Here is a 20371-nt window from a genome sequence, read left to right on the forward strand (position 1 = left end):
TTGTTCCAGCCCAGCATGATCCACAGCACAGTGTGATTGTGCAGTGAGAGAAGCTGGGCTGGAACAATGAGAAGTGTATGACGCTGATTAGTCACTGATTGGTCAGCCTCATACACTCCTCTGTACAACACCCAGTTGGTAAAACGTAAAAACACGCCCAGTTGTCCATTGAGAGTCATTAGCATAAATCTAAACTAGCTCATAACTTGCTCAAAAATTATTGTTTTTCAAAATAAAAACCACTGCTGTTATCTACATTACAGCGCCAATCAGATTATGTAGGAGATAGGGCACTTATAATCTGGTGACAGAGCCTCTTTAAGGGTGAAGACCATGGGATCCCCTTAGACTCCATACCCCAGTCTAGCAAGCGGCAAATGGATTGTGGCTTTGAGAATCCCCATCTCCGGTACGTGATTGTAACACTCAGACTTGTGTGCAGCAGGTTGGCCAGGAAGACCCAATCCACGAAGCTCCCAACAACCAGTTTATTGATTGAACAGTGAGCAATGCAGACAAGCACAGGCAATTTTGACATACTACATGCTTCATCACTTGGTGGTCCTGTTTCTCGAGTTTACAAGGCCTACGGCTTCAAAACGGAGCCGCTGGTGGTTCACAACAGCTGTCGACTGGGACAACTAAACGAGGACAGAACTTTGTTGAACTGCTTGAAAGGTGGCAAACTATACCAGACAGTTTCATAACCAGTCAATCTACAGATAATATTTCTTTAAGAAGATTACAAGATAGATTGTAAGCTCTTGAGATCAGGGTCCTCCCTCCTCTTGTTTGAATTGTAAATTAGTTTTGTGGATATGCAATGTCTGATATTGTCTGTATAATGTACCCCCTGAATTGTAAAGTGCTGCGGAATATGTTGGCGCTATATAAAGATTATTATTACAAGAATGAATACTTTCCATATGTTAACAATGGATGTGGATGAAAAGGTTGCACAAACTTAATAAAAAGGGTGTCCAGAAAGATTTGCCCATTTGGTGTGCATATAAATATAATACACATTTCCATTTCATCGCCTACTATACAAAGAAAAGATGGCAAGTAAAACTCTGTCTAAGGGATGATAGTCTGTGCATTCCAATGACATATAGCCAAGATTACAAGAGGCATAAAGTGAAGAACAGAGGAACTAGAAGCCGGTTGATTCACAGCAATTTTGTAATATTGTGTCAGGCTACTGATGTCGCACATATAGTCTGCAATAAAATAGACTTCTGGGATATGAACGGAGACAAATTAGGGACAGGAAAGAAAAGTGGAAAAAAAAAAAAAAAAAAGGAGAAACAACAAAGAAAATTAATTTTGAAGATAGAAAATATCAGTGCTTTGATTTTGCTGTCAGGGGAGAAGAGGGACTTGGAACGAGATTTAAACATCAAAGCAGCTGACAGAAACAATTTACTTGATGTTTCAAGTTTTCATCCACCAATGACCATTAAGAGCTGACCTGCAGTCACCGCTCCCAGCGAGGGAGGGTGCGTGGCAGAGATACAGGAATGCAATGGAGGGAAAAATGAGAACGACGGAGAGGATGTAATTGAAGAAGTCCTGACATGACACTTTACAAAATAATAGGGTTTGATAGACAGCAACGTCGCAGATAATAATCATCCACAACATGGGGGAAAAATATGCAGCGCTGCTTGTTTCTGCATACTAAACTTATCTACAGATGGTTAAAGGTACAGCACGGATTCATTCGATACGTGGCTTGCCATTTCAAAACGGAATCCAACACCCACGCTTGTCTGCATGTGGTTGTGCTTTGTTGACAGCGCCACCTTAACAAAGGGTTAAATAAACCATAAAACAAAAAGCAGAAAAAGAGGTCGGCAATAGGAGTATTGCCCTGTGAGCACAGCAGCCGGCCAATATGCCCATGCCTTTACTTTAATGCCATGTTCCAGGTATCAGAATGATGAATTGACAATGCGTAAGATTTAAGAGACATATTTTGGAGCTCTATTAGTGAAAAACATAGCGAACATATATAATGAAATAAAGATGAACATTAAACGAATAAAAAAAACCAACAATTGTACATTTGACGGTGCTTTTAGTTCTTGATGGGGCCCGTTTTGAGGTGTCGATATGGGTCTTATGATTTCTGTGTAAGCCCCTGGCCACTAAGGGTATGTTCACACGGCAGTGTCCGTAACAGCTGAAATTACGGGGCTGTTTTCAGGAGAAAACAGCTCCGTAATTTCAGCCGTCATGGCATGTTGAGGCGCTTTTTCGCTGCGTCCATTACGGACGTAATTGGAGCTGTTTTGCCATTAAGTCCATGGAAAACGGCTCCAGTTACGTCTGAAGAAGTGACAGGCACTTCTTTGACGCGGGTGTCTATTTACGCGCCGTCTTTTAACAACAACGCGTAAATTTATGCCTCGTGGGAACAGACCAACGTCAAACCCATTGCTTTCAATGGGCAGATGTTTGTCAACGCTTTCAAGCCGTATTTTCGGACGTAATTCCAGGCGCAAAACGCCCGATTTACGTCCGTAAATAAGCCGTGTGAACATACCCTAATAGCTAAGGCTGCGGATTTTATGTGCAGTTTTGCGAATGGAAGATCTGCAGCGGATTACAGTACCAGCCATGTGGATGACAGGGGTTAAAATCGGTGGTGAAATCCAGAGCATATCCATAGCAAAATCCGCATGTTACACATGTGGATTTTGCTTCAGATTGCCGCCGGTGGATTTGAGGCAGATTCTTCTGCCACGTGTGGACCCCAACTAACTGTTACTTTTGCAGCATGTGTTCAGTACCATACTGCTTGCTGAAATCACATGGTAGGAAGCAGGCAGGCAACATCATTACTTGGTTTCTGGCCAAAGCTTGGATGGTGGAAAGCTCTACCGCAGAGAGTGAGATCAATTGTTGTCTCCCAATGAATTTATTGACATATATCTGCAGAAATTTGCCTGGGCTTTTGCAGTCTATTATTGTGCACAGTAATAGCGAGAAAGCTGTCAATCATCGGCAGCGGGGGAGAAGCAGCTCTTGAATACGAGGGTCTTCTTGCTTTCAGAGCTCGCATTGCGCTACAACATTCAAAATGTAAGTAACCCTAATCAGAGATGAGTGACAGATCGCCGAAATCAGTGTGTCCGTCATTACTTTATACTGCCATCTCCGTGTCAGTTTCCCTGAAAGGGTTTTTCTCGTCACAGATGAACACTGAAGGTCCAACTCTCAAGACCACCAGCAAACGGATTTCGCTCTGCGGCCAGCTAGACCTTTTCCCTGTAGCTAACTTAGATTGGTCAGACAACAATGACACTTTCTTGCAGTTGCGGTCCATATGGCATTCACAGAGATGTGTTATCGCTCTCAGCACCAGATGAACTGGGCTGCTTTAGAATTCACATTTTACCAGCAACTATTAAAACATTACAATATACATTGCATTACAGCAGTTACTGGACTGGATTTTTTAAAACAGCAAACTGGTAGCATACAATATTAGGATACATTGAGCTGGACGCCTGTCAATCAAAACGGCAACTTCCCTGCTCAACACGAAGAGCTTGCAGACCGTATACTACTGCTGAAACGTCAGGTTATGACAAGGGTTGTGTTACAAACAGCAGCTGGCAAAATGTCATACAAATGAGGTTTGGCGGCTGGGATTTTCTGCTTGGAGAGATGGAGAAAGTGCTACCTCATTAACAGTGCGGACACAGAGCTGTTCACATAACAAGACACTAAAAACTCTGCATGAGGGGCCGAATAGTGCCAAATTTTTACAACCCTTTTAATACCAAAATGCTTTATAAGTATAAGGCTATATTAATAATACATAAAAGGATTGTGTTCATGAACGGACATGGCCTGTTGTTTTTCACACAAGAGAATGCGTATGTGGACAGTGTCATTGTTGCTATCCCTTGACACAGACTCGATTCTGTTATTTTCTGGGGATTTCACTATTTCTGATCCGGTAGATTAGCTGCTTGGAAAAGGCCAGTACAGAATAGCAGTAGCAGCAGGACCTCTGATTTTTACTTTTCAGGGATGACCAAATCGTCCTGCACACTCCTCAATTGGCTATGTCAGCTAATAGCCTCTAAATGAGCACTCCTAAGGGGCAGCGGGCACATCACGTTTTAGTGCAGTGGAAAACTTTAACTGTATCATTAACGTAGAAGCCAGAGTAATGCGGATCTGCAGGAATCTCTAACCTACATCATAAAACTACTGAAAATAAACAAAATCTTTCCAAATACCTGCAGCCAATTTTAACCAGGAAATACACCAAGAAAGCAAATTACTTCTTCTCGCTTCTGCATTTAAAGGGCTCCTACAGTTACATAAAAGCAGTCCCCCAGGCAGTAAGTGCACAATACTATCTGTCCTAATTCAACCTCCGTGAAACAGTCACATTGCTTGCAGAGGGAAAGCAGCAGAGTGGACGTCTCATCCAGTTAATGTAATTATAGAACATAGGCCCTTCTACATCTGCACATAGGAGAACATTTCCTAAAGAAGATATCCAATATGTACTATCCTGCATACACCGTGTTCCAAATTATTATGCACATTGGATTTAAGTGTCAAACATTTAATTATTAGTTTTTCAATTAAACTCATGGATGGTATTGTGTCTTAGGGCTCTTTGGATCATTGTAATCAATCTCAGACACCTGTGATAATTAGTTTGCCAGGTGTGTCCAATCAAAGGAAAACTACTTAAAGAGGCTCTGTCACCAGATTCTCAAACCCCTATCTCCTATTGCATGTGATCGGTGCTGCAATGTAGATAACAGTAAAGTTTTTTTTGTTTTTTTTTTAAACGTTCATTTTTGGCCAAGTCAGGACACTTGTGTATGTGGCTGCACATCGTTCTAGTAACGCTGTGCTGCTTGTAAATGAATGGAGAGGAGTGTATGACGCTGACTGGTCACGGATTGGTCAGCGTCATACACATAAACACGCCCAGTTAAAAACACAATACACGCCCAGTTAAAAACACAATACACGCCCAGTTGGACATAACGAAAAAAAAACCGCCCAGTTGTCCATTTCAAAGCTCATTTGCATATATATAAAATAGCTCATAACTTAGCCAAAAATGAACGTTTTTAAAAAAAACAAAACGTTACTGTTATCTACATTGCAGCGCCGATCACATGCAATAGGAGATAGGGATTTGAGAATCTGGTGACAGAGCCTCTTTAAGCGTGATCATCGTACTGTGAAAAGATTTGTGGCTGCTTCAGAGCACAGACGCGTTCGTTCAGATAAAGGCATAATGAGGAAGGTTTCTGCCAGACAAATTAATAGGATTAGGAGAGCAGCTGCTAAAATGCCATTGCAAAGCAGCAAACAGGTATTTTTTTTTTTCATAATCTGAATTTTTATTAAGAATTTCAACAAGTACAGAGCAAACAAACTCAAGAAAAACATTTCAGTATACATACATGTTATTTTGCATTATCTATATTTCTCTCAGGTAAGATGTTAACATGTTTCCACATATTACCCACACACCTTACCCCCAAATTCACTTCTCAGAATATATGCATTATCTCTATTTGATAAAGTTTCTTTATAAAAATATAATTAAAGCTTCGCGTAAGGTGTGTGTTATCCTTCCATTTCCATTAAAGGAGGGAGGAAGGAGAAAGGGAAGAAGAGAGATAGGGATAAAACCCGGAAATAGAAAGAAATAGAAAGAAAAGGTTCCCTTCTCCCAGACAGGAGCCCCCAATTCAGCAGACTGCATCTGACCGACCCCTCTATGGGGGGTTCCGCCTAGCCATTTAGCAACGTGTGGACCAGATTTGAAGGACGACCATGTACTCCACAGAGAAAGAACCGCACCAATGCGATCACTGTCCTCTGCAACCAGAGATTCCATTCGACATAAAGAGTCCATCTCCACTACCCATTCCACAACCGAGGGCGGCACGGTGGACTTCCAATGTCTAGGAATAACTGTTCGTGCCGCAGTCAGAAAATGCCTTAGCAGCCCCTTTCTAATACTCGGCAGAGGGCCCGGAATTAGAGATAGCAAAGTCATTTGAGGAGTGGGTACCAGCTGTGTACCTTCCACTTCTGTATAGATTTCAAAAATCGCTTTCCAGAAGGTCTGCAAAACGTGACATGACCACCAGATGTGCAACATTGTTCCGGTCTCGGTCCCGCATCTCCAACACAAATCTGACACCTCAGGGTACATTCTGTTCAGATTCTGTGGGCAACGGTACCATCTAGTCAGGATTGTGAAGTTTTTTTCCTGTGCCTGACATGCCACCGGCATTTTGTGAGACAGAAAAAATATTCGATCCCACTCAGCCTGTGACAGGACTACTCCTAGTTCTCGCTCCCATGTGCTGACGTATGCAGGAGGCTGGTCGTCACCGGCCTCTGAAAGTAAGGTGTACAGGTTAGATATCACCCGATCCGGAGGCTCAGTTTGAAGCAACAACGACTCAAACGCAGTGCTAGTGCCGATATGTATCCCACCCGGTAGCGCCGAGCGTAAAAAGGTGGACAATTGGGCATGCTCCATCCAGGAAAGCTTCCTCCCCGGGCAAGTCCCTCGCAACTCAGACCAGGAAGGGAGCTTCCCCCCCTCCGACATTACCTGACAATCTCGTGTTTTCAGAAGAGGACCAAATCATAAACTCTTTCTTATTGACGGCTGGTAAAAATTCTGGGTTATCAAACAGCGGGCTAAGGAGTCCGGGTCTATGTTAAAAGGCCCTTTCTAACCATCAGTCTGTCCCATAGAGTGAGGCAGTGCTGGGTCAGCAGGGGCAGGGTCGCAAGTGCCGGCCTATAATCAGGAAGAATCCATGGCAGTGATCTAAGTGAGAGCGCGACTATGGATTGTTCAATCCCTACCCATTGTTTCTTGGGTCCATTATGGAACCAGTCCACCACCCTTGCGAGTACTGCGGCCTGATGGTAAGTGACCAAGTCCGGGAGTCCTGCTCCCCCCTTCAGTTTTGGACGGGATAGTGACTTCATATTAAGGCGTGGCCTCAATGTGCCCCACACAAATTTCCGAAAAGCTTTCTCCAATGCCTTAAAAAATGTTCCGGGGATTAATACTGGGAGAGCCTGAAACAGATATAAAAACCGAGGGAGGATGTCCATTTTGATTGCATTGATGCGGCCAAACCATGAGAGCTGCGCTCGATCATATGACAGTCGATTTTTGAGAGTGGCTTGTAGTAACGGCTGATAATTGAGAGTGAATAGATCCACCAGATCCCTGGGAATCTGAACTCCCAAATATTTGATTGACCTCGCCTGCCATTTAAAATTAAAGGATGACTTTAGGAGCTCCAGTGTCTCAGCAGATAAGGAGATGTTGAGTGCTTCAGTTTTCGTATAATTTACTTTAAAGTTGCTGACCTGGCCAAATACTTCAAATTCTCTAATAAAGTACTGGTAGGAAGATCACCGGGTTTGTCATGAAGAGCAAGAGATCATCCGCATATAGGGCCAATTTATGACAATCTCTACTATATATTCCTATCCCTGTTATGTCTGGGGAATTACGTATAGCCACAGCTAAGTGCTCCATCGTGATGACAAAGTAATGGTGACAGGGGGCATCCCTGTCTAGTGCCGTTAGCAATCGAGAATGTTGTGGAAAGTATTCCGTTTGCCCTAACCCTTGCAGTAGGTGTCTGGTATAGGGACAGTATCTTATCTAGCATAATGGGGCCGATCCCAACCTGGCTCAACGCCGACTTCAGGAACTCCCAGTGTACCCGATCGAAGGCTTTTTCCGCATCAACCGATATTAAACATGTGGGTAGCGACTTTTTCTGGACGTAGGAGATTAAGAGAGTAGTTTTATTGGTGTTATCCCTAGCCTCTCTATGTTGAACAAATCCCGCCTGATCTCCGTGAATACAACGTGGTAGAAGTGGGGCTAGTCTATTTGCAATAGCCTTAGAATAATGTTTTACATCTACATTTATCAGGGAGATTGGACGGTAATTAGAACATGCCGAGGGATCTTTCCCTGGTTTGGGGATCACAGTGATGGTTGCCGCCAACGTTTGCGGAGTGAATGGCACGGAGGTTGTAACTGCATTATAGACCTTAGTCATATAGGGGAGAAGTTTATTAACAAAAGGTTTTGTAAAAGGATGCCGGGAATCCATCCGGACCCGGACTTTTACCCGCTGGAGCTGACTTTATGATTGCCTGTATTTCAGATTCCGAGAAGGCCTCCCCTAGTGAGGCCGTCTCGGTCTCCTCCAAAGTCGGCAGCGCCGTCTGTTCAATATAGGAATCAATCCTCTGTTGAAGGGTACTTGGAGACATGTCCGCTAAAGGCCCCCTGAGGTTGTATAGGGCCTGATAGTAGTCCTTAAATGTGTTAACAATGTCTTCTGGCTTATGTTTGACCTCACCCTGTGTTGTTTTAATCGCCGGTATAAAGTATTGAGGGGCCCGTGGGTGTAATGAATTAGCTAATGCCTTCCCGCATTTGTTAGAATGTTCATATGTGAAACGCCTCATCCGGTCTCGAAACGACGCATGCGCCTGATCTAATAAATTCCTCAACAAATTTCGAGCTTCTAGTAGCTCTGCTAAAGTCTGGGGGTGCTGGGACTGCTTGTGAGTGGTCTCTAATGTCTGTATCTGGGACAAGAGCTTATCAATTTTGAAAGCCCGTTCCCTCTTCAATCTCGAGCCTTGCTGTATAAATATACCTCTTAATACACTTTTCAACGCCTCCCACTGAACCGGCAGAGGGGTGGAGTCTTCCTCATGATGCTCCAGAAACTCAGAGATGGATTTGTTAATTGCCGTTTGGCAAACCGCATCCCGTAAAAGATGGGGGTTCAACCGCCAGTGCCATTCCCGCTGTTTAGTATCTGGGAAGATAAGAGACAAGTAAACCGGCACATGATCCGCCCAAATCATAGTTCCAATCTGAGACTTCGGGGACCAGGAAAGTAGATGGTGACTAATAAGAAACAAATCTATCCTGCTGTACATGTCATGTACTGGAGAATAGAAAGTGTAATCCCGTGTTTGGGGGTTGAGGATCCGCCAAATGTCCACCATTTGCATACCAAACAGTTTAGATTTAAGGGAAGCCAACTGAGAAGCGGGAACCGAGGATCTGCCCGAGGAGGAGTCTGCAACCCTGTCCATTGTGAAATTAAAGTCTCCTGCAGTTACCAATAGTCCTTCTGGAAATTTGGAGAGTTCCGTTAAGTAAAAATAGAGAAAGGGACCTCCAGCTCACCTTGTATATATGGTTCAGATCATCTCGCACGGATCCTCGTGTCGGCACACGATAGGTAGACAGCAATAGAAAAAAGAGGATTTGGATCCAGCGTGGATTTGTGGAATAAAATGGAACGATGTTCCAAGTTTAATGAAAAAAATTCGTATATTAAAAAAGGAAAAAACCAGGATAGATGCTTGAGAGTGTGCAATCCTGGTAGTGTGAGGAAAAATATCCTCAGCCATGACTAAGGACGCGTGTAGCGTCTGAAACGCGTAGGCTTCATTCACTACTGATATTTTTCCTCACACTACCAGGATTGCACACTCTCAAGCATCTATCCTGGTTTTTTCCTTTTTTAATATACGAATTTTTTTCATTAAACTTGGAACATCGTTCCATTTTATTCCACAAATCCACGCTGGATCCAAATCCTCTTTTTTCTATTGCTTCCGTTAAGTAACTCCTGCATACGCGCACCTGGTCATGATTAGGAAGATACAAGTTCGCCACAGTGAACAGTCGCTCACATATTCGAAGCTTCAAAAATACATAAGGCCCTGAGTATCATATTGGATAGCAACAACCGAGACCGGAAGAGATTTATGTATAGCTATACTCACTCCTTTGGATTTCGCGTCAGGGTTGGTACTATGGAACCACTGCGTATAGTATCGATGTTTCAGAGTGGGCACATGGTCGGTCCTGAAATGAGTCTCCTGCAAAAGTAAAATCTGAACACGTTGTTTATGCATATGATGGAGAATTTGCGTGCGTTTTTGCGGGGTATTGAATCCCCGAACATTTAATGAGCAACATTTTAAAGGCTCCATCTGGGAAAGAGGAGGAAGGGTGAGAGGAGACAGGAAAAGAAAGAGTAAATGAACTAATGGATTCACTACAGACAGTGATCCGGCCCCAAAACTACTCTGTTTAGGGGAAAGAAATTAAAGTAAAGTGTTCAACCGAACACGCCCCAAGTGTGGGTTTGACTGGACTATGGAAGAAGGAAACTCCCAACCATCTCCCAAATGCCCGACTTCTTGTATGGACACACATGTATATTAATCACCTTATCACACAACACTGAACCAACAACCCGTAACTGCCTCTTATAGGCCTAGTGTCATTGATCTTTTTTAAGGGAATCTGCCCCTTAGTTACTATAACCTGTATTGTGTCTAAAAGATTCTCCTTACCATATAGGTACATATATCCACTGCCATTCCGACTATACCGCCATTTATATAATCCCGACTAGATTCTCAGGTTCTCATCCTGTGGGGGGGGGGGGGCTTGATGTGTCACTCCCGAACCTATCACGCTGGATCTATTTATATGCCATTAGCTCCATCATCTCCCTCCCACCACATCTCGGGAGTCTGCGGACATGATGCGATATGATCCCTATAGCCCCAATTGACCCCTTGTCAGAGAGGAGGAATGCATCCCTGATCCCTTACTTGTTGCTTGTTCTAATCTGTAATGCACACATAAATCCCCAATGCAGTCCCCTTCCCCCACCCCTCCAATGCAGCATGTTAGAACATAAAACAGTAAAAAGTAACCCCAACCACTCCTTGTCAGCGGAGCGTAATGTTCCAGCAATCTTGACCTGGTCAGGCCCGACGTCGAGGTAGCCACCATCTGTGCTTCATCTAAACAGTTCTGCCGGGCAGGCCAGTCTTGTAATATGTCTGGCAGGGGGGGGCAATTTCTCGGGACCCGTGGAACGGAGTCCAACATATACGACCATGGCTGTCTTAACCGCTGTATAACTCAGTAAGACTCCATAAAAGCCACCGGCGACGCATCAACGGAGCAATCTCAAGATTCCTGAGAGTCCTGAGCAGGAACTCCTGGGCCCTGCACTCTTCTGCGTCTCGCAGGGGTCGAGGAGTGATCCATTCAGTGATTTCGTCTTGGTGTGCGTTGTGGCATAGGAGGAAAATACGGCCACTCTGGGATGGAAATTTGTGGGAGATCTAGTGCCGCGAGGAAATCAGGAATATCTTCCGGTGAATAGACTGTGTACAAGGAAGATCCCCGGCGAACTTGCAGTTGGAAGGGGTATCCCCATGAATACTGGATATCTTTTTCCCTAAGTGCGACAAGTAGGGGTCGTAGGGCTCTCCTTTTTGCTAAAGTGGAACGAGAAAGATCCGCCAGTAATTGCACCGGAGCCCCGTCAAAGTCCAGTGTACCCCTGTTACGGGCTTGCCTCATGATAGATTCCTTAAGTTGGAAATAGTGGATTCTACACACCACATCACGCGGTCTGGCCAAATCCGTGCTTTTTGGGCCCATGGTGCGGTGCGCTCTATCAATTTCTACTGGAGAATCCGCAGGTCTTTCCAGCAGCATGTTAAATATCCCCTGCAACGTGTGAATGAGGTCCTGGGGCCCCGTAGCTTCTGGGATACCCCTGACTCTAATATTGTTTCTCCTATTTCTGTTCTCTGCATCATCCGTCATATCAAACAGCATTTGTATATGTGCAGAGTGTTGATCCAATAAAATTTGTTGGGAGGCCTGATGCTGCTGCAGCTCCTGTGTTTGCACTTCAATAGCTTCCACCGATTCATTAATATGTGTAATGTCCTCTTTTAGGGAACGGATCTCGTTTTTGCATACCGCTTCAAGGCGGGAAATGTAGCCCTCCATATCTTTTTTAGTGGGTATGGCCGCCATTTGTGTCGTTAATGCCTGCAGCTCAGGGCTCATACTACGGTGTAATATCGGGTTAGAGGCTGACTCACCCCTCTGAGGTTCCAACGCTCTATTCTGCGGCTGGTCTGGAGGAGTTGCCGTTCCCCGAGGCGGCGTCCCTGAGGTGCCAGTGCGGTCCGCCATCTTGGAAAGCCGGGCCGGAGATGCAGGAAGGCCTGAGTCCGCGAAATAATGAGGTATGCCGCTCCTCGTTCTTGTCTGATCGCTTCTTGCGGGTGTCGGGGGTTTGGTGCGTGATCCCCTTCGCATTAGTGCGATGTGTGTCGCAAATAGACGCTGTTAATCGGGTTTGGGAGCAGTCAGGAAGCAGGAGCTCTTACACCACGCGTCTCACCAGTTCCATGTCCAGGCCACGCCCCCCAGCAAACAGGTATTTGAAGCCGCTGGTGCCTCTGGAGTCCCGTGAACCTCAAGGTTTAGGATCCTCCAGAGGTTTGCAAGTGTGCATAAAGCTATTATTCGGCCACCCCTAAACAATGCTCACAAGCAGAAACGGTTGCAGTGGGCTCAGAAATACATGAAGACTAATTTTCAAACCGTGTTGTTTACTGATGAGTGTCGTGCAACCCTGGATGGTCCAGATGGATGGAGTAGTGGATGGTTGGTGAATGGCCACCATGTCCCAACAAGGCTGCGACGTCAGCAAGGAGGTGGCGGAGTCATGTTTTGGGCTGGAATCATGGGGGGGGAGAGCTGGTAGGCCCCTTTAGGGTCCCTGACGGTGTGAAAATGACCTCTGCAAAGTACATAGAGTTTATGACTGACCACCTTCTTCCATGGTACAAAAAGAACCGTGCCTTCCGTAGCAAAATTATCTTCAGGCGTGACAATGCACCATCTCATGCTGCAAAGAATACCTCTGTGTCATTGGCTCCTATGGGCATAAAAGGAGAGAAACTCATGGTGTAGCCCCCATGTTCCCCTGACCTCAACCCTATTGAGAACCTTTGGAGCATCCTCAAGCAAAATATCTATGAGGGTGGGAGGCAGTTCACATCAAAACAGAAGCTCTGGGAGGTTATTCTGACATCCTGCAAAGATATTGAAGCAGAAACTGTCCAAATACTCACATATTCAATGGATGCAAGAATTGTGAAGGTGATATCAAAGAAGGGGTCCTATGTTAACATGTAACTTGGCCTGGTAAGTTTTTTTTGATTGAAAGAGCTTTTGATTTCTGTAAATATGACCTCCTGATGCTGCAAATTCAACAAATGACCATTTTAGTTCTCTTTACAACCTTTAAAATGTTTTGATCTCTGTTGTGCATAATAATTTGAAACAGTGCATTTTGAGTTTTTTACTTCTAAAAAAAAAAATCTGTTATCATTAGGAGATTTGTTCAATAAAATTTGCATTATACTCCAACGGTTGATGGCTTGAAGATTATACTGTCATTTTCATCGACTATTTAGGAAAATCAGCGGAAAATAACATTTGCATAATTATTTGGAACGTGGTGTATGTATCTCTGCCTGCACACTTGCAAGCCTGGTGATTGGAGCAGAGGCAGAATTGGTGAGGGATGTAGATCTGAAAACTGCAATCATTGCTGCCTACAGAACAGATTATTTTTTTTTCAAATAAAAGTATAGAACCCCTTTAACCTACTAAAATCCTTTTGATTTACAATTAAATCTTATAATAAAATATGTTCTTATTGAAATATTCCATTAAATGAAGTATTTTACTATTATAGTGCCGTTATATTTTGGATGGGAAGGAGTCTAAAGGGATCTGCCTGCCTCTGAAAGAGTCTAGGGGCACATGGCCATAGTATAGCCCTTTACAACCTCTGAGTTGTATGGAGCCGTAAGTCGGCATCCATAGACTCCTATTGGGCCCTACTGTACCTACATATGTCTCAGAACTTCTGCAGAGACACAGAGGTTTTTTTATAAGCACTCTGTGGAACCCCAAAAAAAAGACAATTCTCCACTGGATGCCGTTTTTAGAGCTATTCTTACTGTTGCTTCTAATACCGCTCCGTACGGAGCTCCTTATGGTGGCACAGAGTGCCTACAGCTCAGTTGTATGGAGGTGAAGTAATTCAGTGTGGTGCCATACAGCCTCTTACACCGCTCTGCAGTATGCACAGGCTGGCGCATAGGTAAGGGCTTTGACCAATCAGGTACTCAGCAATGTATGCGAGGTCACAGAATAGGCCAATCAAAATGTCAACATGTAGAGGAAGCTGCCAAATTACATTTTCTAAGAGGGCCAGACAGAGGCTGAACCCCTAATGAATGTTCATCAGCAGCCACAGAGATTAAGAAATAGATGGAATTCAAGAGGGTCATAATGTACGGTATAAAGAGAAGAAACTCCACACAGTACATAATATATTTACATTCCAAAACAGTTGGTCCATACATAGAAAGGAGTACTTTGTTGAAAGTTGTTCCTTAAATTAACCTCCTGAGACAATAAAATCAAAAATAGTTGTAAAGAGATCAGAAAACGACCATTACTCCAAAGGAGATCAATAAAATGTTGACAATATAGATTCTTTATGGAGCCAGGGGAGATATGTATCCACGGGTATCAACAGAAAGGACTCCCAAAATCTAGGTGCCAGCTGTTATTTTATGAAGACCTTGGCTACCAGACCCTTGGGTCTTGTTTAGTACATACCAGAAGTAGTAATAAAAACTATTCACTAAGCAACAACTTCATTAAATGCTCTATAAGCAGCTACAGAAAATCATCAAACTACAGTAAGGAGGAATAAACGGCTGTGTGTACAGACACTAAAACCAATCTTTAATTAACCCGTCACCAGCGTGTCCTATTTATTTTGTAGCAAGGCGTCTGTATTGTAGCAAGATGCTAAATAGGAATAGTGTATATATATATATATATATATATATATATATATATATATATATGTCTCCCCACAATCTTGTATAAGGACAGCACTCAATATTAAAAGCATAAAGCCTGAAAATGAAATATATTGGTGAATGTTACAGAAATCAAACTTATACACATTACAAGTCAATCTCCAGAAATTCATATCGCAATGTTCTGGGCTAGCCTCCATCAGACAGACATACTGACGTTTATTACAGCTACTTCCAGCACACATACTTTTGACGGATGAGTAACTTCCCAGCCCAAAATGTTGTAATATGAACTTAAAGGGGTTATCCGGGGACCAAAAATGGCATTGCAATAATATATTCATGTGAAACAAAGTAACTTACTAATATACTTTAAATTTAAAATTCTGTACTAAATGGTGCAGTTCAAACTGCATGAATTATTCAGTAAGTGCTGCAGCTTTTCTAATAGTGATGACTCTCCGACACGGCCCCACGTGACTGAGCTCTTGCTTCATGTGCTGTTTGTGAACATGACTGAAAGGGGCTGTCACATTGCCTATTGCTTGAGTCCCGAGCAAATGATCAGCTAGCGATTTGCTCGGGACTCCAGCATTGCTCCTGACGTCCATATTTGGTCAATTCAGGGGTCAATATATGGACAATGACGTTGGCAGAGTAGTACTGGAGTCCCCGAGCAAAGCATCAGCTGATGCTCTGCTCGGGGACTCCAGTACTGCTGCCAACGTCATTGTCGATATATGGACAGTGACGTGGGCAGAAGTTGTGGAGTCCCCAGGCAGAGAATCAGCTGATGCTTTGCTCGGGGACTCCATTGATCGGAAACCCCTTAATTGACCAAATATGGACGTCGGGAGCAGTGCTGGAGTCCTGAGCAAGGGGCATTCTAGCAATAGGCAATGTGACAGCCCCTTGCAGTCATGTTCACGAACAGCACATGAAGCAAGAGCTCAGTCACGTGGGGCCGTGTCGAAGAGTCATCACTATTAGAAAAGCTCCAGCACTTACTGAATAATTCAGGAGGCTTGAACTGCACCATTTAGTACAGAATTTTTAATTAAAGTATATTAGTAAGTTACTTAGTTTCACATAAATATATTATTGCAATGCAATTTTTGGTCTCCAGATAACCCCTTTAAGTGTTGAATTTATGGAAGACGGTTTGGTGAAGTTGTTTGCTACAATTTTGCGCCACAAAACCAGCAGAGGTAAATACAGCCGAATGGCAGCTAGGTATTAGGGTAAACCACACGACCCGGCAGCCGCAATTGGCCGAAACCACAACTACATAGGTGACGATTGGACGCACGATTTAGCCAGTAAAACTGTGGGATTACCAGCAAAATCGTGCAGCCATTCACCACAGTATATAGGAGGGATGTCGGCTGCTGTGCCATCTGTTTTTACCCTTTCCAACATCTCTGTGTGATGTTATAACTTTTGTTATAGTGCCATTTTGTTTTTAAGTTTCTTTTTGCTTTCCTCTATTGAGAGCGGTCAGTGAAAGGTTTATGTTTGCGGCCTGTAGGACCTATTGGCTCACTAACACCTTAATAGCCCCCTGCAATCCTGTTCATTAGGGCAAGGAAAGTGCGACAGAGTGACACATTACTGCCTAAAAACCATGGCATGCATTTATATGCAGTTCTGCTGTGGTATTTGCAGCAATGCGGTAATGATACGGCTCTCTGGCACACCATTCCTCACCTCGGAATGCATGAATACTAAATACAAGTATTAGGTATTCTTAAAGGGGTTGTCCACTACTAAACAACTGAAGACCTAATCCATCGGATAGGTCATCAGTATATCATCTCTGAGGGTCCGGATGTTATGGCCCATTATGATATGTACGGAGCTGGAAGCAGTTGGCTCCGTACATAGAATAGCGACCGTGCTGCCGAACTGCATTTCTGCTCCGCTATGCAGTGGCCGGAGCCAACTGCTTCCGGCACATACGTATGGTGCTTGGAGGCGGCCGGAGCGGCTTAACGGTGCGGGTCCGGGTGTCGGACCCTCACTGATGACCTATCCGGTGGATAGTTCATCAGTTGTCTAGTAGTGGACAACACCTTTAAACTTGTTAGAATCCAAAAAGTTTTGCAGGGTCAATAAAACCGATCAAATTTTATTTTTTTTAGATCACACAGTGTTGTTTTTGAATCGACCTTAAATATGTTTAAATAAAATAGTTTGAAAAAAAGCAAACACAAACAGACGAAGAAAGAAAGGTGTCTCTCAGGTTCACAAGACATTCTAATCACGTTGCAAGGTGTCAATGACAACAGATTGTTCCTAGGCACTAATTATTATCGGCATTGCAATGCTTTTTTAGGCTGCAGCTAAAGGTGTTATAAAAAGATAAATATACCACAATACCTGTGAAGAAAAAAAAATGACAACAACAAATTAACCATTATAATGTCAAACTACTCCATTTGTTCCTGTAATATAGGATTCTAAAGCTTATTTCTTACCTGTCTGTTTATGGAGAAGTGATCAACTTCTACCATCTGCTACATCACCCAAGAACTACTGTCAGGACTCTGCTTTGCTTGGGACGCATGTCTTTATTGGGGCATTTCTTAAAGTGGCCAAAGCCAAGCAATATTTGTTGGCGGTTCCAATTCATTTAGGTTGGATCTACAAGAAATCTAATGTCAATGGTGGGCCTTCGATATTAGATCCTACCAAAATGGACCTGGATCTGCTCTGAATTATATTTCTGCCACTGTTCTTCTGTTTGTATCTACACACAGCTCCACAGAGCAAACACAAGAAGCTAGTCAGTACCACGAGCAGACAGAGGGGGCCTCAGTTTTACTACAGAGATTTCAGAGGGAGAATGGACAGGCAATAGAGAGCGCCCCGCTATAGCAATTTACTTTAGGAAGCAACCTACTCTCTAGAGGAGACAACCCCGAAGGGGAACTGCAAAGGAAGCTTATGTTTTTTTAATATATTTTTTATCAATAGATATTATGTTCTATGTTTTGTTCATGAAAAATCCCTCTCTTTCTCCACTTATCAGTCATCTCTTTCCTCTGATACGTGGCTATTACACGGTCCAGAATCTCTGAACTCACTGAAAACTTCTCTTGCAGACCATCTTTAAGTAAGTATCAGACTATTTCTCACCAGAGCTTGATGGGGAGAGAACCGCTGCTCAGTCTTGTCGGGGTAAGACCTTGTTTATAAAAATGTCCTAAACACTCCGCTACGATGTGTATGACTGTGGCTCGGGGATCTGTAGACAGGCTACCAGATCTTATAAAGAAGCAGATGATTGCTTCCGGTATTGGAGGCTGCGAGAAGACGTGGAGCGCAAACAGAACACTAAACCCAATCCACTGCTGGTTCATTAGAAGCCCAGCACTGTGAAACGAGGAACAGGGCGCAGTGCTTCCGAGTGTGGTACAACATAATAGCAGGTGACGTACACCATTTCTGCAGCGAAGGGGAAGTAACTGTTGAAAAATGCACGATACGGACAACATTCTGTTATTCATGAAGTACACACACAGTGGCTTATTCTGAAAATTCCCCTCGAATGATAGGCACGTAACACAACACAAATAAAGACGAAACCCAATCACCTGTTATTTTTCATTTGGGCTGCCACCATATTTACAACATAACTATTCTGCATTATACAATCTAACACGGGACTAGAAAGTGTAAAGATTTACAAGACCCTATAGATACATCATGTCTTCCGCAAGTCTAGCTCTGAACTGGAATGTATTGCAGTCACAGCTGAAGAGACTTGGATTAAAATCAGTCAAGAAAGACTTTAGGTATTTGAACTGCTGACATATATCATTTGAGCCGAGTGCTCTTCAGTAGCAGCCGTCAGCGGCGCTGACAAGACGAGTTTCTCTAAAGTGTCTGATGAGAATGAAGGAAGGGGGTGGGGGGGGGGGGGTGACACAGGAATCTTACCTGCGTGATTTAAAAGGGTCTCCAGTTCTTCTTTAGCCACAACCATTCTCAGCTTGTCACTGCTGTCAATGACAAAAATAATAGCCTGGCCTTCTCTGCAACACGGAAAGACAGGAGACAGATTTATTGTCAGGAATAGAATTCATGGCAGGAACAGGTATAGAACAAGCAGGACTTTGTTTCACTCCAATTAACCATCTCACCCTAAAGAGACATTTGATCAGTAAGTCTCGCACATTGGATTAAACTATGGCCGTTCCACTGGACAGACAAGAAGCCACCCCTTTGACTCCTATTATAATTATTATGTGTTTGTTATTATAGATGTGTTGCAGGTCTTATTTATCCTTTTGGCTCTCACCTGAGTTTTGCTGCTATGAAGTTTACAGTAGCTACTAATATGGCTTCTCATAATATATTTGCAACGGCTTCTTATTTAATGGGAAGCTTCACCTTTGCATTTTCTGATCATAGAGGAAAGCTAACCAAACATCGGGCTTCTTCGTAATATGACGGATATGCGGGGGGGGGGGTAGAGGTGGAAAGAGAGGATGAGAAAGACCCAGCGATGACTCAAAATAGTCTCGAAGTTCTTTGTGTTTTTGCTGTGCTTTTACCGCAACTGCAGTTTTCTAAAACCACTACCACAGTCTCTGTAAACGCAAAAAAAAAAAAAAAGTATGTTTTGTGTGCTCGGGGACCTAGTTTTATGATGTTATAGATTATAAAGAGTGTAAAAAAATAACCAGGCCAATAAAAAAAAAAAGTGAGAAATAGAAACAAACAAAAAACCTTGGGGTAAATGTACTAAGCTGTGTAAGTTTTAGACAATGTAAACTTAGACCAGGCAGTCAGAAGATGCACTAAATTGATCACAGTGGTGCATGCTGTATGATAATTTTGGTCCATCCATCTAGACTTGTTAGATTTAAACCACACCCATATTCCATTAAGCCCCACCCTTTTTTTAAATTGCCTACAGAGGTGCTCAGAGGTTAGGCTTAGAATTACAGACATATGAGGAAAGTTTCTGCTGCAGGAAGCTGCATCATAGCCATGAATGTAGCATCTTTTCTTAGGACTCTGCATTGTGCCGTTCCTGTGTTACTCCTCCTGGAAATGAATGACTAAATTGACAACCGTGTGTCACTATTCCCCTGGTCAATGAGTCGTGTCTCTACACACTGACAACAGTAATGAGAACACTCAGTTGTCAATGTATTCATGTTTTTTTAGGAGGAATAACAGAGGAAGGCACAGTGCAGTGTTCTAAGATGCTCCAGAATTTTTTTTTATCATGGGGAAAACAAGTATTTAATAAAAATAGACATATAAGGAGAGTTAACAGATCCTCTGGTTATCAGGGTTAGACAAAACCCCTGATCTGAACACATCTCTATTAGCCAGAGCAGAGGAACATTGAAAAGAGCCGCTCACGCTCTTGAGCACTTAGCGCAGCCATCTATTCCATGTCTGTTCATCAATTTGAATTGAAGCCATAGAATAACATATCTCCTGCAGTGGCAGCTGCTGGTGAAATGGGCAGCAACTCACAGCTGTCAAACCTGTGGTGATCAGAAGCTTGTACAGGTGGGATAACTCCTTTAAGGTGTATTCACAC

At 43.4% G+C, this 20371-nt stretch overlaps 1 protein-coding gene across 1 annotated transcript in view; it reads right to left on the minus strand.

Moving 5' to 3' along the window:
• ARL6 (ARF like GTPase 6) overlaps nt 1–20371 on the minus strand; it is a 57768-nt gene that overhangs the window by 23075 nt on the left and 14322 nt on the right. The window contains exon 5 of the mRNA XM_075850907.1: nt 18751–18845. Coding sequence (XP_075707022.1) covers nt 18751–18845 — 95 coding nt within the window. The remainder of the gene's footprint in view (nt 1–18750; nt 18846–20371) is intronic.

The sequence above is a fragment of the Rhinoderma darwinii genome, chromosome 2, assembly GCF_050947455.1.
Source record: "Rhinoderma darwinii isolate aRhiDar2 chromosome 2, aRhiDar2.hap1, whole genome shotgun sequence".
Lineage (NCBI taxonomy): Eukaryota > Metazoa > Chordata > Amphibia > Anura > Rhinodermatidae > Rhinoderma > Rhinoderma darwinii.